Below are 24,771 nucleotides of genomic sequence, written 5' to 3'. Positions count from 1 at the left end.
AACAAAAATATGAGTGAGTTGATAGCATAATATGTCTACTGATAGAAAGATTACTTATTAAAATACCAAAAATATTAAGCAAGAATATTCTAGTTTAAAGTTTTCAGATGTAGTTCAAATATAAATAAAGAATTTTATGGTTACTTAGGTAATTCCAGTAAAAAATTGTCCTTTGCCTAAAGTTTCCTGGTTAACTGCAAAACCTTACTCTTCACCTCAACTGTGTAGATAACTATATCATTCTGACTAGTCATGTAAAGAGTATGATTTTTAAACTAAATTAAAATCATTTAAAAACATCAATGATAATTTAAAATTTGGGGGCGGAAATTTGGACATATTGAGCTTAACACTGATACTTGGTTGAATAAGACTAAAGGTCTTTGAATAGCCATAATAAACCTTATATTACATAATTCAAAATAAGAGAGGACAAATTTCTACATTCTGCAAACTCTACGTTTCTAATGTCTTTGTTCTAAGAAACTGAAACTATAGTAGTGATATTCTTTCAGTCTTCAAAAACCTCAGGAGGCAATTTTTAAAAAAATCTGTTTTACTTCAGCAGGAACTTTAGAATAAAAGCCAGAGGTATTTCTCCTAAACTTGTAAAGAGAGTAAATAATCTGGCAAAAGAGCAAAGAGCTGCAGGGCTCCTGCCAATAAACACAACTGTCATGGCTTTCTATCCTTATTTTATCTTTTTAATGAGTTAGTTAGAGAGCCATCATGGGGGAGAAATCATTTCAGATTTATATTCCTGCTGCTTGATTTTTTTAGTTTCATTTATCCATTGCATAAAACAAATTGATTAAGAGGTTCTATTACTGGGTTTCAAATATTGTCAATACAAAAAATTTCAAATATTTACTACAAAAGATTACCTCCAAATGGCTATTCCCCACTACTATCTTGCCTCCCAAATTCTGGTCTCATTTATTCAAATGTTTACTTGCCGTCTCCACTTGCATGTCTATGGAAATCTAACACCTTCTAAACTAAATTCTTGGTCAACTCACTTTCCCATCAAAACCCTACCTCCCCTTTGCCTCTGCAAGATCTTCCACTCCAATGGCCAACCCAAAAGATTAGCACTCATCCCTTAATTCCTCCCCTTTCCTTACTGCCTACTTCCACTGTGCCTGCAGGAACTACTCATCAGTGTTTATCTCTCACTTGTCCATACCCTTCTTGAAGCCAAGGACCATATATCTTGACTCTGTTGAATCCCTAGAACTTAGCACAGTGTCCATGATAGGCACTTAAATATTTGAAAACAAATAGAACTATCTATATATCAGCTTCTACATTTGTTAAGTCATTGATTTGACATATCTACATTGCAAATTGAGCTGGCAACTGTACTACATTAGAGAAGTCTTTAGATCTTGGAAGAGAAGTCCTATTGTGTGTCCTTCCTTCCTATTGTCAAAATCCATAGAATGTAAGCACAAAGAGTGAACCCTAATTTAAACTATGAACTTTAGTTAATAATAATGTATCAACATTAGCTCATCAATTGTAACAAATGTACCACAATTATGCAAAATGCTAATATTAGGAGAAACCAAACGTAAGAGAGGGAGTATGGGAACTCTGTGTACTTTCTGATCAATTTTTCTTTAAATCTCAAACTTTTCTGTAATATAAAATATGTAAAAAATAAAAACCCCTCATTTTATGCCATTACATTCTTAAGACATCTAGAGATGCATTTTTTCTCCCAGTTTCCAATGTCTTGCTTTTTAAAAGCTGACTTTTCTATATCTATTTGCAGAGTATACTTCATTTCCTTTCCCCTAAGATAAAGGAGATAGTAGTTAATGCTGAATTCATGAAGACTTGAGAGGAAGTCAAGTCTACAAAGTAAAAATATTTTTGAATGCATTTATTACAACTGAGAGGGTAATGTGTTGGAAATTTGCCCTTAATAATATCATTCTTAGAGAATTTGGTCTCTATAAATTCAATCTTGGCAGCTAGTTATTAGAGGCTTTCTAACTGACATATCTTGAGAAATGCTCTAACTTCTTTGGTGGGTTAAAGATGGGGGAAAGAACATAATAGAATGATTCTTTTCCTTAATAAAATTCCATTTAAAAGGATTTCAAAAGTCTGGTCTTAAGATAATTCTGGAAATAGATTTCAAAGACTGCTAGTAAGATTTCTGTTTTGTAGTAAGCTTAGGTTTTATAAAGTGTCAAATTGATAATCAACTATATGGAAGCCTCTATTTATTTATAATAGGATAATCCATTTTACAGCACTTTTAATGTACAGAGGTGCTTTTCATATATTTGATAGTCACAGTAATCCTAGGGAAATTGTAGAACATATTTTAACTACTAAATAAACAACCACCTATTTACAAAGTAAAAAAAAAAAAATTATGGAATTGCCCCCCAACCAATGTTAACTACTTAATAGCAGTTCCTATGCTTCAAGAGTTCTAAATGAAGGCAGTTGCATAGCTGTTCATAGATGCTTTTTCTTGACACCAAAGTATTCTGTGTTATTAAATACACACACACACACTCACACACACACATTTATTGATCACACACTCTGTGCAAGCTAAACTCCAGTAGGACTATGAAGATATATATATAAGGCATGTTCTTTTTCCTCTGTAACGTGCAATTTAGTTTGGAGTAAAGAGAAACGATCACAGGTCTCTTAGGCACATTTTTCATATAATTCTCACAAGTATCTTCATTATTCCCATTTTACAAATGCTGGAATAACTTCCCTAAAGCCACCTAGCCATAGAAACTAGTTCTGACCATCCTCACAGTCTGTACTCTTGTATCTCAATCTCACTTCTTTTTGATAATAGAGAAATCCATGCTAATAGTATTGATTTGATCATCACATACTGTACACAAATAATTATAGTCAACCCTGTACCGCAGAAATATGTATAATCAATTATGCTCAATAAAAAATAAAATAAATAAATAATACAAAAAGAAATCTTAAATGCGATGACCATACATATGTCCAGGTTTTCCAGGACAGTTTCATAGTCAAATATTCTGTTCTGATTATTATCTTTATAGGCCATCAAGACCTATCAGAAGCACCAAATTTTAACAAAGAAAGTACTTCTCCAAAAGACTTTTTTATCAACCCCTGAAATTGTCTTCAAATGTATTTTCTCATCATGTCCCTTTATTCAGTTGGAAGTGACCTTACATTTAAAAGATAAGCAAGGACATAATAAGTTATCAGTGAGTGAGTCAGAAAACTGCTCCAAGACTTTAGACAAGAAAAGACATCATAGGAGGAGGTTGTCAGAGGAAACACTTTCCTATAAAGATAAAGTTTGATTTAGGTCTTAAAATATAAGTTTCATTTTTGTTTTCTCATCTATAAAGTGAGGTTAATAATAGTAGCTACATCATTGGTTTATGTGAAAATTATTGAGTTAAAAGCACAGTCCGACTTGCAAGTTGGGAGGTGTAGTGTGTGTATATTAACAACTAAGCTAAGTGTTTTTTATATTTTTATTTCTATAAAAATAAAAATGCCTAGCATAATTCCTAACGCATAAAAAGTACTCAATAGATATTTGTTGAATGAATTATGAAATTATGATGTATCATTTATAGATTTTGAACCAGAGAGTACAAAAAGAGAGTTATATTTTCTTAGGGTTGAATTGAAATTTTGTATTGTTCACTAAGCTTCACAAGTCTGGATACATTTTTCATAAAATAATAAAGGCATAGGTAAAGTTTCCTCTTGGTGGCAGGGATAACAAGGTAGATCCGCTGAGATTTCTCTGAGTCTAATATTTAACTGAACACTAATCTTCTGAAGTTTGAGAATTTTCCTCTACTTCTGTCACCAACTGGAGCTTGTATGAAACCTTTCACATAATAGGTACTCATTAAGTATTTGTTGATTTATAAGACTTGTATTTGATACAAAGAAATAATTACTTACATTAAGAGAGAATAAAGATATTATTAGAAGCTATAGAATCACTTTCCTTTAGAGTTCAGTTTTTGCATAATCCACATCGTTTTCTGTAATTTTATGTAACTAGAGGTATATATTCACTCTTTCCCTATGGATAATTTAATTAATATTTGAAACAAATTTTAATAAAAATGGATAAAGCTGTCTGTACAGCCCAAGGCCATGATGTCAGCATAAATCTGAAACCTTGTTGCTCTGAGGGCATCAGGGTTTTTTCCTGATACAGGCGTCAGGGATTTTTCCCAATATCTGTTCTGGTAATGAAGTCTTTAAAAGAAGCCAGAACAGAACCTTCATAAACCAAAGCACTGAGGATTAAATATTATGATGATATTTTCTTGCAAAACTATTCAGCAGAAACTCACTGTCTGTGGAAAAAAACAAAAATTCAACACATGGCATTTAAGGTCCCATAATATGACTACGCTTCATTTCCCGCTTATCTTTCTCAAATGCTCCCGTGAGTGTACGCCCTAGACATACCAAACTTTTTGAGGTTTTCTGAATTTGACCTTTATTTTTCTACTGTATGCTTTCACTATTGCTAGTTCCTCCTGCTCTCATGTATCCGCTAACTGAATATGAAACAATGATTTGCTTTTAGTTATTTATCAATAAATTTACTCAACACACGTTAATTGAGTATCTTCCATGTTTAAGGCATTATGTTAGGTAATAGGGGTATAGAAAAAGGAATGAGATGGTCTTTGCTGTTGAGGAGCCTATAATTTAGAAATTTCCTCACTGAATGTATGAGGGTGCTTCAAAAAGTTCATGGAAAGATTCATATTTTTTTTCAATTCTATTTTTGCATGAACATTTTGAAGTACCCTAGGATATCTCTGATTCACCAATACTTATGCTACTGCTACAAAATGTCTGGACATGGTAGATACTTTCTAAATATGTATGGGATAAATTAATGAATAACTACAAATTACCATCCATCTACATTTATATGATTATTTTGTTGAATACTCGTCAAAGGAAATTAAACAAATTTTTTGGTCTTTGAAGAGCATGCAATAAAAACAGATGTCTAAATGGTTAAATTGCTCAAATGTTCCTTGATATTCTCTGATATGTGTTTTAAAAATAGATTCTTGTTTTAATTGAATTGAAGTGCATTGAAAAGAAAATTCTATTATGCTGTTTCTAGAAATAAAGGCCTAAATGATTTGGGGATGAATCACTCATAAGTTTAAGTACTGATACAGTGACCTACGGTCAGTGACTTTTCCCTTTTCCCTAAAAAATAGAATGTCAAAGATCACCTAATTCTTTCTCAGATGGAATGTGCTTTTTATATGGCATGTCAATCAACCCAAACAGCAGCTGATGGGAATTACAAGATCATGAGCATTATTCTCCTCTCATGGGCAATCTCTTATCAGAAGACTAAGAAATTCGGTGTCCCTTTAGATTGGTGCAGTAGAATAAGGTCTTTTCTTTTACACGGGGACATACAGATACTGTGCAGCATGGAGTAGCCCTGCAGCAGCATTGGAGAGAATGGTTTAGATAGAGCCTCAGAAAGCAGAGCAGCAGCAGCGACGAAGCCTTTTTATTAGACGTGGACATCTCCACCGAGGAATAAAGCCATACAAAGGGACTATTTCAGTTCAGGAAGTCTTTAAAACTCCCAGTGTAAATTGAGTGAGCTTTTCGATCTGGTACTGTTTCTTCACAAGCCTTACCCTTTTGTGTATACGTAAGAGCGAAAGGGAAAGAAATTTGAACGTTCTGTTTTGCTGACATGGGAATTTTTTTCTGCTGTCAAAGACTTACTAAATCCTACTTTGGATTTTTAGATATGATTCACAGGGAGAGTATCACAGACCACATTTCTTTGTAGTAGTCCTGCTGCCTCAGATGAGTTTGAATTGCAGTTGGGCAATAATAGACGTTAAAAGCACATTCAATCACGTCATTATAGTCCAATAAGAAAGTCTCATGTAAAAGTCAGAAACCTTCTAGGTATTAGTCAAAGCCTTCTAGGTACATCAAAACGCCTTGTTCATTATGATATGGCAAAATAAATCATATATTTAGACAAAGGATATTCACTTCTCACCCAGAACAAATGCCACACAAGGTGTAATGCAGCCATAATTTTAAGAGGTAGGCTATTAAATGCTGTGCATCTTTTGATTTTTAGAATGCATTGGCTGAAGATGTGGCCTCAGAACATATTCGAATGCACAAATCTACCTGTAGATTGTCCTCTGTGAGTAGTGGAAGTATTTCCACCTTCAGTTAATGCACTTATTACAATAATTCTTGAACTTTGGTATGCCTACAAATTATCCAGAAGACTTGATTAAAATGCAGATACTTGGGCTATTCCCCCACAAACTCTAATTACGTTTGGAAGTTGCTCAGGAATCTGTCTTATTAACAAGCACACCCAAATGCTGTTGATGTAGGTTATCCCCAGACCACATTTTGGGAAACATTGACTTAGTGTTATAAAAATTGAATGTATATAAATAAATAATATATATATTATTTGAATATATATAAATAAATGAATATATATATGTAATATGTATATAAAATGAATAAAATTTAAAAATCTGTCTGGAATAGAAGTCTTCAGACCCTGGCTCCATTACTGACTATATGTGTCTTTGGGCAACCCACATGATCCCTATAATTCAGTCCATACCTAAAAATCTCAGATAGATTTGGTCAGGATCAGATAAGATGATTTGTAGAATTTTAAGCACATATGTGTGCTACTTGTTTCCATACTGTCCGCATGTATCTGAGGTTACCTTGTTACCTTCAGTGACCCCATTTGTCACCTGGCTCCATTCACTTCCTTCCACCCTGACCATGTAAATCATTGACAACAGAAGGATTATCAGCCCCACTCTCCATTACCTTCCCCAGCTCCTACTAAAACTTACCTAAAATGTTTTACCTTTCATGGAATATTCATTTGGTATTTTGAGCCACAATTCTTTGCCAAACCTAGCACTGTATTCTTGTGCTTCAAAGTAGAATATGATATAACTTTGCCTTTGAGTAATAAACTGATTCTTATTAATATACTGATGGGAAAGCAGTTGAGTGGAATTCCATAAATATATATGAGTTTTAAATCTTGCTTGGTAAAGCAGCACCTTCTTTGTTCATTGAAACAGTCTCAGAACTGAAAATAATCAAGTAATGATATTGTTTGATTCACTCGTTATTTCTATCTCCGTTTTCCACTAGCATCTCAAATTATGTAATTTCAAGCAAAATAATTACATGGTGTTGACACCATATCAGTTCCAATTGGGGAGATAGTTTGGGATTAGCAGGACCTTTCTGCTGCTAAAATGTAGGACAAAATCTATGTAGAACCTTCTATTCTACTACCGAAAAGTGGTTTCCTAAACTCCCAGTGAGTAAGCATGGCTGTATCAATTGCAATCCTGGGGGACACCATGCGTTTAAATTAACCTGTGAAAAATATGTGCTATAAATATCACAAAATAGGTTCCACTATTTTCAAGTTCCTATGCATACATTATGTCATTTAAAAAATAAAGGAATTAATTTAATCATATATCCAATGATGTAAAAATGTGAGCAGTCAGCTGTTCTGCAAAATGTAGGCTCTACTGTCAGCACTCAATTAATATCCTTATCTTCCAAAATCCTTCCGACTTTTCCCCATCCACCCCCCACCCCCACCTCCCCAGCAGCCTCCAAGTCATTACATTTCACACTATGGTGATGTTAGACTTATTAAAATGTTTTGAAATGTGTTGCATTGTTCCATTTTTTATTCAGTACACAATCCAGTGGCAGGCTGTTTTAGGGGAAAGACTGTTGCAATCTGAAGACCATTGCAGTTTCAGCGGCTAGCTGAGCAATGGATGATTCTATTCTGGCAAAGGAAGGATACTGTTTATAATAATTTTCCAAAAGTGGGGTATTTTCCTTGGGTATATTGGCTCAGAACATTATGTTCTTCAGAAACTTTACTAAATATATTTGACCATAGCAGTAACCTTTTCAAACATGGTTAATGACTTTGCAGAAAAAAGGTTAAACTGAAATAACTTGATGATAGGATTTAAAGAAATCAGTGTGAGGCTGGAAAAGAAGAAGATCTAAGTCATGGCTTATTCAGCTAGAGTCATCTATGTTTAAATTGTATTTAATAATCTGAAAATTAACTGGAGAGATATAATATTCATAAAACAGTGCTTAATAGACGTAGCATTTAAATGTATAGTAGCCCCTTTCTAAAGGAGTAGCATTTTTAAAATTCAAAACTAGCTTTATGTTTAAAAATTTTTATTTGTTCATTTTTTAATCCCACTTTTGTGTACATGCATCATAGGGCTTGTATATCCACACACACGTATTTATACCCACACGTTATTTATACACTTCACAATAACCTTCTGAAGAAGAAACCTGGATTCTCCATTTTACACGCTGGGCAAATTACACCTCACGAAGGGACTTGAGCAGCAGAGGCTGAATTTCAGATTGAATCTTAGAGTAAAATGCCCCCCAGTTTTGAATTGCAGAGTAGGAGATATTGCTGTTTTTTCACCTAGAATAATCTGTGCTTAACTCTAATAAGCTTCTTCTAATCATTTCCTGGAAATAAAATTTTATGGAAAATGTTTTTCAAAACCAAAGCAAAGTGATGAGAATGAGGAACATAGCTCAAGTTTTAGGTTAAATAATTTTTAAAAAATGATCTTTCATGAGCTGTGTTAAGGGTAGAGGTACAAGACTTTTTGTGCCTGATGTTCTAAAAAGTTTATTTTTTTTCTTTTTAAAATGAAGATGTGACCATTTGCTAATATACATGAATATTTTCTCAATATTCCTGAAACCTTGCTTTCTATCGATGCAAATAATTGTATAACCATCGTTGCAATGAAAATTAGTTTTATTGGTCTGGACGGAACACTGTTTAATTATATAGCAGTACCAAATACTTGGTGAATAATTGTTAGTGACTAAATGCTTCCTACTGTATTGTTGAAGCTTTTTTGAATAATTTACTTGAGCTACCTCGAACCAGGACAAACCAGAAGAAGAGCTAGGTGGTGTCTGTCCAACAGAAAAATGCATGTCTAGATACAGGCCAAATTTCTTCAGTGAGAACCCTAGCATCATCTAACGGAAAGAGGGAAAGAGAGAGAGATAGACTAAGAGCAGGAAGAAAGAAAGAAAAAGAAGAGCATATGTCACACTGCATGGCCTTTTTAAGCGTGAAGTGCTATAGTCTTAATATAGGAGTAAGATATTTAATAAAGGATTCTAGATAAAAGCAGCTGAATTCTCTTCGACTAATATAGTGCTAATAGGTCAGGGGTCCCCCAGTCACTGGAGACCCCTAGAGCTGCGATTGGCTGTGAGATGCATTATCTGACAGAGGTGTCAGCGGGAGTCCAAGAAGCCACAGAGCTCTGAAGGCCAGAGGATTCAGGGAGCTGGCCAGCACGGCGTGGCTTCAGGGACAGGAATGCATCCCCAGCTCCTGCTTCTGGTCATTCTATTGTTTCAGTTACTGCTCTTGTACCTGGCATGTCTTTGTCAGAGTTGTTGTTTTCCTCCTCTGCCATTTCATTTGCTGCAACGCTTTCAGGCCCCTGGAGGCCAGAGAGCTAGCTGTGAAATACTGAGTGGTGTGTCCTCAGAGAGAAATAATGCAAGCAGTTGTTTCTGCATTAGCAGGAATGGGCTCAGCTTGCTGCCTTCTCTACCCTACTGCGCTGCTGAGGGATGTGATCAGGGAGTCACAAATGACGGGATAACTGGTGACACAATAGAACAAATCATCAGCAGAAAACAAGTGTGTGAACAAGACGTGAAAGATGCTTTTATACTTGAATGGCAAGAAACCCATTAAATGAAAAAAATTACATACTGCCAGGGTGATGACTCACTGTCCTATTGAAATAGACAACATTTTGAAGTGGAAGAAAACACAGCATGGTGTAATGCAGAGAGGCTCAAAATAATGAAAAACTTCATTCTACGACTAGAGCGTGCCCCTGTGCATCTTCAAACTGGAAAACAGAGATGTCTGACACCACCCAATAAACTGCAAATTTAAAAATGCTTTTAAATTAATACTTAGAATATCCTCTTGTAGACTATATTTACAAGCTACAATGATCCCTAACAAAGATAAAGTCCCAGTAAGAGACATTCATTACTATCACCACCCTATCCTTATTTTAGAAAATTAAAGTTAAATTTTAGTTTGTTTATGGCAAATTCTTTGGAATACAGTTATGGACACAGTCCATTCATTTCTTCATTTATTCAATAAATGTATATCGAATGACTTCTATGAGACAGTCATTAGAGCCACAACAATGAACAAGAGACATGTTCCCCACTCTTATAGGCCTATTGCCTCTACAATAATGTGTTAATACTTACTGAATACTTTCTTAGTAAACATTTCACAAGCATAATATCATGCAACCCTTACAATAGTCCTATGGAATTCTCATTGTTTCCATATTTTACATATGAGGATAATTAGGGGCAGGGGTTGAATAACTTGCCCAAAGCTGCAAGCTAAATAATGCATCCCTTGCTCTTAAATTTGATTTATCTGCAAGAATCATTTAGAGTTCTCATATTATAACAGCTTATTAATAAATAAATTAGAATTACTTAAAATACCCAAATTAATGCCATTAAACTGCATGTTTTATGTTCTGCAGTGTTTGCATGTATATTATCTAAGTTAATTTTTAAAAAAATAATTGTTCAATTGACACAACAGTTTTGGCATAGTTTACTTGTTTGCTTTTTCTGCCTTTTTTCTCATTAAAGGAGTTCATCCTTATGAGTGTGCATAATCCAATGAGAAGAATTAGAAGCTAACAGGCCAAGACAATGCTCAAATACACCTGCTTTTTTGTGTGATAAACTTTAGAAAGGCATAACCAATGTGCACACATTTCAATAATTTCATTTATTTTATTTTATTTTGGTTTATAAACAATAAAAATTTATTTCTCATAGTTCTGTAGGTTAAAAGCAGAAGCTGCCAGCATTGTTGGATTCTGGTGAGATCCCTTTTCCAGACTGCAGACTGCTGACTTATTATATCCTCAAATGGTAAAGAGCAGAGAGAAGCAAGCTCTCTTGGGATTCCTATAAGGGCACTAATCCCTTTCACGAGGGCTCCACCCTCATGATCTCAGCTAATCCTAATTAGCTCTCAAAGGCCCTACTCCCTAATACCATCACACTGGGGGCTAGGGTTTCAGTACATGCATTTTGGGAAGGACATAAACATTCAGTCCATAGCAGAAAATAAGACAGGAGAGGCAAAGAAGCCAACAGAGGGTAAATTATCAAGCAAGTTATGACTATGGGCAACTGAAGCTTCATACCATTGGGGAACTCTGGCAGTCTGTATAGACCGTACCTTAGGATTATCTTAAGAGAGGGGTGAGGATTCTCGCTGCTTGGCACCTGCTTCTAGGGACATTAACTCCTATCACTTTTGTCTTGCCTTGATAGCAGGGCTATTGAGCTACCAAGCCAGAAACAAAACAAAATAAAACCCTCCAGTAGGGAGTAGCACTTATTCATAACAAGCAGCCTTCAGGTTACAGATGAGCACCAAGACATGGGTGGGACATGGACAGCAACTGCTACCTTAGTAGCAGAGGCTGTCACTGGCACAGAGGTGGGAAGAAATCACCTATCCCTTCAAAAAACTGTACGTGTTTCTGATAAAGAGAGGAATATCCTTGAATCTAGCTCCTATCACAAACAACCTTTTCCATTGAGGGTTGACAGGAGGGCCTCCTGAGAGACCCTGATAGATCATCTCAAATGGATGAAATCATGCTGGAGCTCTTTCTCTTTATCCTTATCAGCTGTCACTGCTATCTGATAACCATTCTGCAAAACTAGCGAGGTGAACTCTAGGTGTTCTTTACAAGCAGCTTATTGATCACTCTTAGTTCAACAATTAACAGTGTGACAATTCACATACTCTCAATTTTTTCCAGACTTTTTTCTCACTACCACAATTGGAGAAGCACATTGTCGGGTTATAGCAATTGCTACACTAATTGTCTGGCTGGGGTTGTTGTACTGTCAGGGCTAGGGCTCGCACCCTTTAAACCCATTGTACAGACTGGATCACAGACCCCTCACATGTCTGGCTGGGTCACCATACCCCTCACATGTCAGTCTGGGTCATAGACTCCTCACACGCGGGCCCACGCTAGGTAATTGGGAAAGATCCTGGGAGCCATTGGCAGATGACATGAGCTCAGTCCTCAGCAGTAGCAGCAGCAGCAGCAGCAGCAGCAGCCACAGCCGCAGCTGCAGCAGTGGTGGTAGCCTCTTGGGGCATCCTGAGGGCACTGGCAGCAACAGCTTGCAGCAGCAGTAGCAACCTCCCTGTGGCCCCCTGGGGGTGGGAGGCACTGTGGATCAGAGCAACGTGTCCTTTATACTTAAGTCCATAACCCAGGACACCAGGGTGCACATACTCAATTATGTTAGACAATAACCAAGGAACACTTTGGCACACATGCATATTTACATCAAATGCTCAGCAAGATTCTGAACATCTGAGGGGCCCTAACCTTTTTCCTTCACTTTCCCTACAATCCACCACTTCAGGGACCCTTGACGTACAATCTACACATTCAGAATCTTCTGCGATGTTCCCTTTGCAAGGATAATTGACCCTTGCATCCATATATTACATATTCCATCCCAACAGTCCCAACAATCTTTAGGTTGTTCCAGAACCAACTCAGAAGTCCAAAGTCTCTTCTGAGACTAAAGGCAAAACTCCTTTCAGCTGTGAACCTGTAAAAATGAAAAACAAATTTATCTACTTCCAAAATACAGTGGTGGGACAGACATTGGGTACACATTCCATTCCAGAAGGGAGGAATAGACCAGGAAAGAGGAGAAACAGGGCCCAAACAAATCTGAAACCCCAACAGGGCAGACATTAAGCCCTCTAGGGCCTCTGGATCCCCAACCCATTGGGCAACCTCACTCTTACAGCTCTGCCAAGTGTAGCCCACTGAGCTGCCCTAGTGCCTGCGGCTTTTCAAGGCTGCCATTGCGCATTGCCAGCAGCCCCACAGTTCTGGGCTCCTGGCAGCAGTCCCAGCGTCCTGACTCCACTAGACATTTCCCTAATGGGGGCCCCCTGTGAGCGCTCTGACCCCACTTTTCTGCTCCACATTGCTCTGTAGATGACCTCCACAGTGGCTCCGCCCCTGCAGCATTTCCCAGGCTTTTTTATACATCTTCTGAAATCTGGGTGGAAGCTGGCATGCCTCCACTGCAATAATTTTCATTTAAATCTGTATTTGGATACAAATGATACAATACAAAATAAAAATAAAAAGCTAAAAATTCTTACAGAGATCATTTAATTGAGATTCCTGCCTCCTGAAAGAATTGTTGTTGTTGTTTTATTCTTTACCTCTATTGAACTATTTCTTCATCTCTTTGGTCAGTCCTGCTTAGTAAAATAATATAAAATTAAAATTAAAAATTCCAGACTTAATACAGTCTATACAGATGTGTAGTCCTCATTTTCTTACATGTCTCTAAGAGAGAAAAATTGGTCATGAATTAGTCTTGGCATTTAAAAATTAACTGTTAGATTTTTTGAAGGATATTCTAAATATTTTCTGATGACAATTTGGCTCATTTCCACTATGTTTTCTATTAAAATTCAACTCAAGTTTTTCTAGAAATAAATGATTTATTGACTGCAATATAATCTATATACTGAAAAGGAAAAATACATTTATCCTGGCCAAGGTATTACCAGTAAAAAATTTGTTCAGCTTCTACAAAGTGTTGGGATTCTTGCCAAACAGGGTGGTAAATGTGATCTCAAAATCCATCACAATTTAAAAATATAGAATCCCATATTTTTTTTTAACACATCAGTACGATGCAAGCAATCAGTAAGATTTTGTTTTCCTGTTTTAGATAATGTTGAAATATATTTAGATGTTGGAGACCATAGCACTAGGTGTTTTCCTTTCAGGACTGCTTTCATGCTCTATCTTAATTTATGTCTTCACTCGGCTCTATGTCATGAGATTTCCTCTATGATTTAATGCCTTTTCAAGTTGAAACTTTTATCGTGTTCCTATTTGAGAGCTCTCTTTTTAATGCCCTGGGTGACGTCATTCTTCAGGAATTCCGCTACGTGCTAGAGTCAGGAAATCACCAAATGACTTAAATCCAAGAGTGCAGCACCTCCACCTTAATGCCCTGCCTACCACAGTTAGGCCCTTTCCCACTGTGCTGTAAAAATAAAATAAGTTGAACTCTTAGATGTAGAGAGGAGAATTGTGGTGACTAGAGGCTGGGAAGTAGAAGAGGAGGAGGGATGGGAGAGGTTGGTTAATAGACACAAAACTACAGCTAGACAGGACAAATAAGTTCTAGTGGTGTATAGTAGTACTAGGCATCTATAACTAACAATAATTTTTTGTATGTTCTCAAATGGCTAGAAAAGAGGCGCTCAAATGTTCCCATCACAAAGAAATGATAAAGTTTTACAATGTTGAATATGCTAATTACCCTAACTTGATCATCACACATTGTATGCATGCATGGAAATGTAACTCTGTACCCCATAAATATGTACAATCAATACATATCAATTAAATAAATTTCTTTAAGAAAAACACTTTTTCTGTACAGGTCCCAGCAACTATCTCATTGCACTGTCTTGTGTCTATATCTGTGTTCCCATTGACCTGTGAGCTTCCTAACAGCAAGCAAACTGAGTCCTTCTTTTTGATTCCTCATACCTAGATGCTTAGTCACAGAGGTGGATTTACCACGTGGATGACAAAACTTAAGCTGTGGGACCACTTACTTGCATGAGGCTAATCTGGGGCCCTGGGTGAAACCTAGCAATGTAATCACATGGCCCTAAGTTTTCGCAAAACTTGTAAAAGCAAGATATTTTAGTTAGACTGCTATATGATTTTGTAGCTTAGTTTATGTTAGTAATCTCATCTTCTTCTCCTTAAAGAGGGCTCCCCAACTTTTAGCAATTTGGACCCACAAAACCTGGATTGTCCTCTGCTAACACACAAGGAGCAATTATTTACTTTTTGTTGAATGAATAAATGAAAGAAGTAAAGGGGAGGAGGAGGAATGAATATGTTGTTAACCAATATGTTTTAACTTTTAAAAATTAGCCTTTCTGTTAAAAATTGTCCACAAGCCAGTAATAGGTAATGCTAACAGATCACCCTTGTTTAATGTCTATGACTATATAAAGCTCTTATACAAATATATCTTTAATGGAATCTTTCTACCATCCCTTCAATTAAATTTAATCTTCAATTAAAATGATTGATGTTTAAATGTTTACAAATGCGCTGTTTGTAGAAAAGGATTCTTATATTCGGTGGTTAAAGAGGAAAAGAAACCTAAACACACACGGATTGAGTGACTTGCTCATGATCATATTGTGTTAATACTGGGATGTCAGCTGAAGCCCTCTGATACTGAATCTACTCTTTTCCTTACAGCACGATGTTTACAAATGTACTTAAATAAGTTAAAATTTATTCTGCAAACAAGGAATATAAAATAAAATAAATTGATAATGTTGTTGGTCCCAAATGATGAACACTTTCTCCCTTCCCCTCCCCTCTCTTCCCTCCATTTCTTTTTCCTTTTCTTTTCTTTCCTTCCTTGTCCTTCTTTTCTTTTGCTGATGCAGGTGTTTAATATTATCCAACTGCCATAAAGCTAAAGCTTTTTTTTGAAAATTGAATCTAACATCTACTGAACACAAGATGAAAATGTGGTTTCTGGTCAGTCACCTTATGATAATATCTTTTACAACCTGTTTAGCAGGTAAGAAATATCCAATGCATAGTCTCCATAAATTATGTCAACATAATCAATATGTGTGTTTGTTTCTTTAAATCTGTTATATAAAGTTAGAATTAATATTTTCTTATGACATTTGTGTCAGACAAGTAAATAAATATACATTAAGGTTGACCCTATCTTTTAAAATTTTTTACTTTCAATTAAAATCTTACAAGATTTAGTCAAGCTTGTGTAGTAGTGTGCAAGTAAATATTTACTATCTGGATCTCTGGGGGGAAAATCCCTGATGTGTGACATTTGCTTATTCCTGGGGAGTAAATACTCCCACTAAGGCCAATTTCAACTTGACGTCATTTAATGTGTGGTTGGAAAAGATGTACAACAGCTCCCCATTATATAATATTTCTTAATCTCCAGATACAGTAGACTTAGTGTAAAAGTAAAATGTAGCAAAAATAAACTAGAAAGTAATGGATTTTAGGCATTTGTTCCCTTTGTTCTTAATATAATTTATTTACTTGTAAGTCAATACAATTTAATTTTTAATACTGGCTGTGTTTAACAACTGATTCACAAAATTTCTGAAAATTAATAATCATTTCTTGGAGCTGTGATGAGTGAGACCAACACACTATAGAATCATATGAATGTTTCACCAATTTAGTCAATTTTGTGAAAAACAGTATTCAAAATCTACAGTGTATATAGGGCATTAAGAATAATAAAATAGTTTTGAGAGTGCTTTAGTTTTAGGGCAAGCAAATATTATACTTTTATCTTTCAAAGACAAGTATGAAACATATGTTTATCTGAAAGCAGCATGTTTTCTAACAATTTCTCCAATATCTTCATCTCAATGACCTTAACTCTATAAGCAGTTGTGAGTTGTTATTCTGTTCAATACATACATGGATAGCCTTTTTTCATATATCAATACCTATTGATCACTTTAATGATAAACCTGAAAAACATTCTATTGTATTTCTTATTTATTAAGAAAATAAAAAATACTATTTTATTTTGGGGAATAGTTTTTATTATGCTGGCTCCATAATTCAAAAAGAGGTCATTTTATTAGTGCTTAAGAATTCTAATGACATTAATAAATATATATTTTAAAACCACAGTAATTATACTCACACACATATATAATTACATGCATGATCTACAAATATATAATGTAAATATAGTAAAGAAAAATATTTTGGTTATGTTATTGTGGTAAAGTCTTATTTTTGTAAATAAAATAAAACAAAAATTATCTTGTAAGTACTGAAATTTCATACTAATTCCGTTGACCACAAACTTCAGTGCTACAATTATAAAATTTAAAGGCAAGAAATAAATATCTGCACAGATTTGAAAATACTTCAAACTTAATAGGAAAGGGACAGTACTCTCATTTAATTGATTAGCTTCTCAGTTATTTGAGTATTGTTTGAAACTACAACTTTAAAAATCGCTTTGGGATCAAAATTGTTTTTTCTTTTATTCTAGAGTTTACATGGCACAGAAGGTATGGTCATGGAGGTGAGTTGATGAAAGAGTAAACCTTTTATGTAGCTTTTCTCTATTGAATCGTATTTCATTTCTGCTTTAAACTATTAACTCACTAAACTTTAAGGCTAAATGTTAAATCACTTGGGAATTTTGTAAGATGGTTTTTCTGAGATCATAAGGCAACTTGTTTGCTGAAATGAATGAGTGGATACCTTACAAACAAGTATCATATTAGAGGATTGTAGCAGATAGAAAATATTCAGTGTAGCCAGTATTTTTTCTTGCATGCTTTGTAACAATGCTGTGCTACTAAATTTTGAAGCAATATTTTAAATATCATAAATGTCTAACTTATTTTTGAAAGCTTCTTGCTTTGCTGGGTGAGAGAATTAAAATTAATGAACTTGGAAACTTAAGATTCGGTTCAGTTAGGAGCCCACAGAGGTTGCAAAATTTATTATCTAAGATGTATTGAATATAGTTAACAATCCTGCCGGTTTAGGTTCTACTTCTAGTACTGAACTGTTCTAGCAGAAATAGATGCAGTGTGATATACTGGAAAAAAGGGATAGTCTAGAGTAAGAACAGCCTGGATTTGCATCTTTAGCCTGTTACTGAAGATGCAAAGTGAGTAGTGATACTCACTAGCTGATGTTGTGATCTTGTGTAAATTATTCAACTTTTATGAGCCTTGACTTTCCAATCTGTAAAAATTACAGGATTATCGTGAGGCCTACAAAAATAATGTAATGATAGCTTCTAGCATAGTGACTGACATAATAGGTGCTCAACAAACATATTGAAACTGGAAACTTATGAAAGCCACCGCATAGCAGTAGGAGAATAAAAAATCAGAAAGAAGCGCTGAGCAATCAGTGTCTCAACTTGCATGTCAAATCAAGTATATCTATGCCAGACTGGGTGAGAAGAACTTTCACTTACAGGGTTAAAAGTAAGGAAATTCTTAGACTGAATTCCACCGAAGCAATTTCTGTTTCCATCTTATGAGTTGGGAATCACTATATGTAAGCTATATAAAAATCATTAAGGTATGTTCCTTGACTTCAAGGACCTTATCATATAGTAGGGAATAAGATAAGTAAGCAAATGACAATTTTATAAGAAAAAATAGATGGGTCTTTTAAAAGAATTATTTGAGGAATTGAGGCATATTTAATAATAAGATAGTAGGTAAGGGAATGTTAGAAGTGGAATTAATTCTAAACAGAGGAAGTGACACTACTTAAAGGGAGAGTGGTGGGGAAATATGGGCTATGTCAGACCCTCACTTCCCCAAGTATTCCAAAGAATGCTTGTTCTGGGGAATGTTAGTAGGAATTACATTAAAAAGGACTTCATTGTCCAATAAGTTTGGAAAAAACTGGTACATTTAAGTTCTGTAGTTTATTATTAACTTTGACTTAAACTAATACATATTTATACTACGTATATACTGAGTATAATATGTGTATTAGTCCTCTGAGAGACTGTCATAATAAAGTACCACAAACTGGGTGGCTTAGAACAAGAGAAGTTTATTGCCTCACTGTTCTAGAGGCAAAAAGTTCAAAACCAACATGTCAGCAAGGCCCTGCTCCCTCTGAAACCTGTAGGGGAAGGTTTCTTCCTTGCCTCTTCCAGCTTTTCAGGTGTTCTTTGACTCATGGCAGCATAATTCCAATGTCTGATTCCAACTTCACATGACATCTCCCTGTGCCTTGTCACATAATCTTCCTTCTGTGTTTGTCTATGTGTCCAAATTTCCCCTTTTTTAAGGATACTAATCATATTGAATTAGGGCCTACTGAATGACCTCATTTTAATTTGCATATCTTTGTTTAGACCCTATTTCCAAATAAGGTCACATTCTGATGTTCTGGGAGTTAGGACTTCAACATCTTTTTTGGCTGGAAGAGGGTCCAAAATTCAACTGACGTTACCCTAAGTAAAATGTATTGTGAATCTCTGAGGAGAGAAGTGCTCTAAAATGTCCAGAGTTCATTTGACCACCCATCTGATAATAAAATTATCACAAACAGCTTCACTCTGCTCATCTTTTAAAATTTCTTTTTTTTTTATTTTTTAGATTTTGTGGAGGTGATATTGTTTCTTTTTGAGAAAAGAGAATAAATCCAAATAAGTTGCACAGAGTTAACCTATAATGTTAAGATGTTTAATTAATAAATAAATAATTTGAGAGTGAATATTTATTTTAAATACTTTTTACACTCCTGACCTACTTTCAGGAAAAAAAATAATAAAATGCAAGCTGCAGCTATTTCAGGACCAATTTTCACCTTAGCTAGCCTAAAATGAAGATAAATATCTCTATAACTCCTTTGTAATTCAGTGAGAAAAAGTGTAAAGGGAAGAAATAAAATAGCAGTATAATATCTATTTTATAATAATTAGAATATTCAATAATCTGTAATTTATACATTGCACGTTTAGAGTTATGGTATGACTATAATATCCAAAGCTAATATTGAAAAAAATTCTTTATTGCTTGACTGTAGGGAGGACAGAGAATTCCCCATGTCTTTAAAGCACTTGCACCCAAATTTCCCAGACATTTTTTTCAATTAGACTCTCATGAGTTACTTATCATTGTTTTCAGTATATTTTTCTATCTCAATCAAATATGATTTCAATAAAGTATGACTGACATTTTAGAGCATTTAATGATTTATCATTACTTTATGATATGCTCACTCATAGCCCCATTAATCTAAATAGGCCAGATGGAGCCTGAGACAGGCTGGATCTTAGTAGCTGCAATACACCATATAGTAGGATGTAGTCAGACATGAGGTAAGTGTGGGGAGATGCCTAGGAAGTTACATAAAACACAGTGTCTGGATGCTTCAAGGGGGAACCTACATGTCAGGGAGTGGCTGCTGTCAAGAGACATGACAGGCTGTCGTTGGGCGGGTAAAGCCAAGCAGAGAATTTAGTCCATGCAACCTGACCCTAGTCTTCATTCTAATAATTGGATTTCTGCACATTTTTGAGGCCAACTCTTCACTTTGTATTTTTAGTTATAGTAATGTTATCTATTACCCATGATCCTAAAGAATTGGGGCCTAAAGAATTGAATACCAGAGTATTCAAGCCCCAATCTCTAAATGTCTCTTTTCACTTATCCGTAGGGAATGGTTGGTGGTGAAGAAAGCTCTACTGTCTGGAGGAAGCATGCTTTGAGACAATTGTATTGCCTCATTTAGAGCTTGCACCGCTTCCTACTCCATAACCACTGTAATATTGTAAATATTGTAAAATTTCCAGTGTTAGACTCTCTTCAAATTTTGTGGCCATTGCTTTTTTCTAATACATTATTTCTGAGACTCTTCTTATAACCTACTATGTAAAATTACGTTTAATAACTAACAGATTGAAATGACATATTATAGAATGGGAAATGGAATTTGTTTCAAAAAGGAATATAAAATGAATAAAAATAACTCTCAAGCACAAATTGTAATTTTACTTTCAATTTCCAGAAATAAAATAGAATAGCAAGATTGCAGTGGACCATTTCCACATAGTGAGAGGTGAAGTAATCCCATTTCAAATCAGGAAATTGACTAATCACATTAATTGTGAGAATAATACTGAGAATAATAAATAACAAACTGAGAATAATACTGAAAAAAAGCAGTAGGTTTTGCCTGTTGTTCACATTTGTAAATTTTTTTTTTTTTTTTTTTTTTTTTTTTTTTTGTCGTTTTTGTGACCGGCCCTCAGCCAGTGAGTGCACCGGCCATTCCTATATAGGATGCGAACCCGCGGTGGGAGCGTCACTGCGCTCCCAGCGCCGCACTCTCCTGAGTGCGCCACGGGCTCGGCCCCACATTTGTAAATTTGACTGTAAATATTTATACCTGATTTATTTCTTTCTGGTTAATCTTGTTCATTAAATTTGAGAAATGTACTTAACGTCTGTAATAGATTTGTGATAGTCACATTATATGGTAGAAAATAAATAAATTTGTATTAAGAACAAATCAAAAGAAAGAGTGATGTGAAGTGTTAAAACTTCAATTAGCTTAAGAAGTCATCTATAACTTTATTATACATTTTAGAAGAATTTATCCAGCAAGGAAAAGGGAATGTATTTAAAAAATAATCTTAGATTTTTAAAAAGCATAGTCATTATATGTGTTTTGTTTCTTGTTCCTTTCATCCCGGTAATATTTCGAAAGCATCAAAATTTGTCATCTAATTCTTTCCATGGCTGTAGAAAAAAGCAACAGATGGGAGTATTTTCTGTAGGCTGAGAGTATAATGCTTGTGTTAATGGATCCTTTGTTGAGCCTTGTTTTGTATTATCCCTAAAAGTTCTTTTCCCTGGATCTGAGCACCCTAGTTAATTTAGAAGGGCAGTGAGCTCAGGTAATGTCTTCAAGGGGGTTATTAGGTTCATATTCAGAATGCATGCTGAGCATGGCAGTGCGATGCAATGCTTTTTTTGAGTAATTATCTTTCAAGGGCCCAAACATGTGTCTAAAGTAAAATATAAAGAGCAATTGTTAAACCACCAAATGGGATACATTATTTTATTTGGACTTCAAAATTTTAGAAAAGCAAGAGACATGTATTTGTAAAACAATACCTACTAGACACACTAATATGATGTGACGTGTATACTATTCTGCTTTTTGATCTAGGAAATGGGCAAAAGTAAATATATTAAATGTAATATTTTCTCAGTGTGAAAAATAATTTTAGTGTTTGGTTGGAGATTAGCTTCATGTTTTAATCCCCTAAAGGTTTCATTGTCTATTCCTATAAAGTTAAGATGCAAGCAGAGTACTCGGAAATACATGCATGTAATTTTTGAAAAGTATTGTCATTAAGAATAAAAAAAAGCATGGTCACTAATATTACCCAGTTTTTTCTATAAAAGTTTATCCCCAAATCATTTAATCTTTATATACACTTTGAAGGGTTGCCTATTCTCATATATATACATAACCTCAATGTCTCTCAATAGGTATAGCCTCATCATTATTCATGTATGACAGTCCATAACGTTCAATGGAAATTTTCTTTGCTGGCACCTTTTCTAGAAGAAAATTAAACTTTTTAAAATACATATTATTAAGATGAAGAGTCTACTTAAAAAATATCCTCAGTTTTCTAGAAGTTGACCAACCTTTATCCCAAAAGCATATAATTTAATATCAGAAGGTATGTTATCAAGAGAAATATTTAAGACATCATTTAATTAAAATGTGAAAATCTACTAACTAATATCTACATAGATATGTGCTCATCTGAATCTGTCTTTATTGTGCTTGAAGGTATGATACAGTACTTACAATAATCAAGGCAATACTGAGTAAACATAACTCACCTTATTTCAAAGTTATAAAAGTAGTTCATTTGAGGGACCTAATGAAATTATCGATTAAATTAAGAATTATGGATTATGACCCTTCCTATAAAGGCACTCCCAGAAGGCATTACAGAAGCAGAAGCTAGATAGACCAGAATTGTATTTCTACTTGGAAATACAATCTTGCAATGTGTCTTTAGCTAAGGCAACTCTATACCTCTTGAAATGAATTCACATTTTACAAAGTCATATGCAATTACTGCTGTATTTCCCATTTTTAAATGAGACAGACATTTAGTTAATTAAAAGTCTCACCAATTTCCTGCTTGTGGAATGCAAGTTGAAGAAGGTCCAAAGAAAAACTTTTAATGCTGAAGACCTGAGATTCTCTTAACCATGTCTTTCACAGAGCGGAAGTTTTGGGTTTAGTAAAATTCAACTTATCCATCTTTTGTTCTTTCATCGATCGTGCTTTTGGTGTTGTATCTAAAACCTCATTGCAGTACTCAAGGTCAGACTCAATTCATTGACTAAACTAAGGACAACTAATATCTGTAGTTCTTTAAATTGTAGCCCCCAAGGTGACCCTCTGAATTCTTGTGCTAGTATTGTTGTAGGAAGTGGAAACTCAAGACCCAATTTAGAGCAGATCAGTGGTCTTCTGTTTAAAGTATATGTATGATTGCATCACATATCCATTTCTCCTTAAATCTGATGATCTTGTCCATTGATAATAATAATAATGAAATCATCATCAGGCTTGTCACATTAATACAATGTACTTAGAAGATATTTATGAGCTTTATACTCCCGTAAATGATACTTATTTTTAGTTTTCTAAATATTTATGTATTTAGATTTTTAACAGATTGTTTGAAATAATTCACACTAAAATCATTATTTACCAAGGGGTAGAGTGGGAATAGAAGTCATCTTGCCATCAAGAAAAGAATCTAAATATATTAATAGAAGTGCACTTCTTCACTTGTCTTTCTAAGTGTTTTAATGTGAATTAGGAAGAAACAAAAGGATCTTCAAGTTGTCAGGTGTTACTATATTGCTCCAGGCAGAAAAACTGTGCAATTGAGAGAGACTCAAGGAAGAGCTTATGAAGTTGTCCAAGTGGGGAGAAAAATAGCATATGACTTTATCGTAGATAAGCACAAGGTCATTTCTTTCAGAGCCTGGAAAATCCAGGCCCTATATACAAAATGAAAGTCTTTAGTCATTAGGGACTTGGGATTCATTTCTCACTTTTCCCTGGTGTGCTGTTACATCCTGAAAGGCCAGAAAATATCAGGCCTCATCAGAAAAATTATTGGAAGTGAAGCAGAAAACATATGCACTTCTGGTTTTTACAACCTCAAGAAGGATATGGAAATAGACAGCCCGGAGTAGGACTTTCAAAATCATTGGCAGAGAGCATCTGCGAGCTCCTCATACTTACTTTTGTGTAAAACAACAGCTAGAAAAATATACTTCTGGAGCTAAATCACAGTTCCTCTGGTTCTTGTGATTCTGATCCAGCTATTTATCTGCTCTCTGAATTGGGATGGTGGTTATGGAATGCGAGTGAGTTTTATAAATTCTTAAAAGGCAATTTCAGCAAATTCCAACTAAAAATTAGACAGTTCCCTTTGAAACATTTTGGGCTAGTTTAGAGAAATTAATGCTTCATACTTGGGAAAACTAACTTAAAAATAGTACTAACCATCTGTGTATACGACAGATATGTGCCCAGATGACACAATGCTAATACTTGTAGCACCATACCCACAAGAGTGACGAAAAGTTGGCTTCTGGCTTTTAGAAGCTTCATTATTACACAAGAAATATAAATTAAATTTTGAAAGGATTAGAAAGTTCATGAGAGTGTTTGCAAAATCAGCATTTATTGATTGCTGACTATAAGCCAGGCATGTACTTCCATGCGTTGTCTTAAAATAATTTTGACAATAACTTTATGAGATAGATTTTATTATTATCCCCATTTTATAAAGGGTGATATTGAGACTTGGAGAGATTAAATAATTTGTTCAAAGGTACACTGATAAATGGGGCTGAGGCAAGAATTAAATGACATAATGGTTGGCCTGTTAGCTGAC

At 34.9% G+C, this 24,771-nt stretch overlaps 1 protein-coding gene across 1 annotated transcript in view; it reads left to right on the top strand.

Moving 5' to 3' along the window:
* Nucleotides 1–15,788: 15,788 nt before the first annotated feature.
* The window catches only part of CNTN1 (contactin 1), a 157,730-nt gene continuing 148,747 nt past the window's right edge, over nucleotides 15,789–24,771 (top strand). The window contains exons 1-2 of the mRNA XM_063115696.1: nucleotides 15,789–15,849; nucleotides 17,326–17,358. Of these exons, the coding sequence (XP_062971766.1) occupies nucleotides 15,789–15,849; nucleotides 17,326–17,358 (94 nt within the window). The remainder of the gene's footprint in view (nucleotides 15,850–17,325; nucleotides 17,359–24,771) is intronic.

The sequence above is a fragment of the Cynocephalus volans genome, chromosome 12, assembly GCF_027409185.1.
Source record: "Cynocephalus volans isolate mCynVol1 chromosome 12, mCynVol1.pri, whole genome shotgun sequence".
Lineage (NCBI taxonomy): Eukaryota > Metazoa > Chordata > Mammalia > Dermoptera > Cynocephalidae > Cynocephalus > Cynocephalus volans.
The sequence above is the reverse complement of the archived record's forward strand: the minus strand, read 5'-3'. Positions and strand labels throughout refer to the sequence as shown.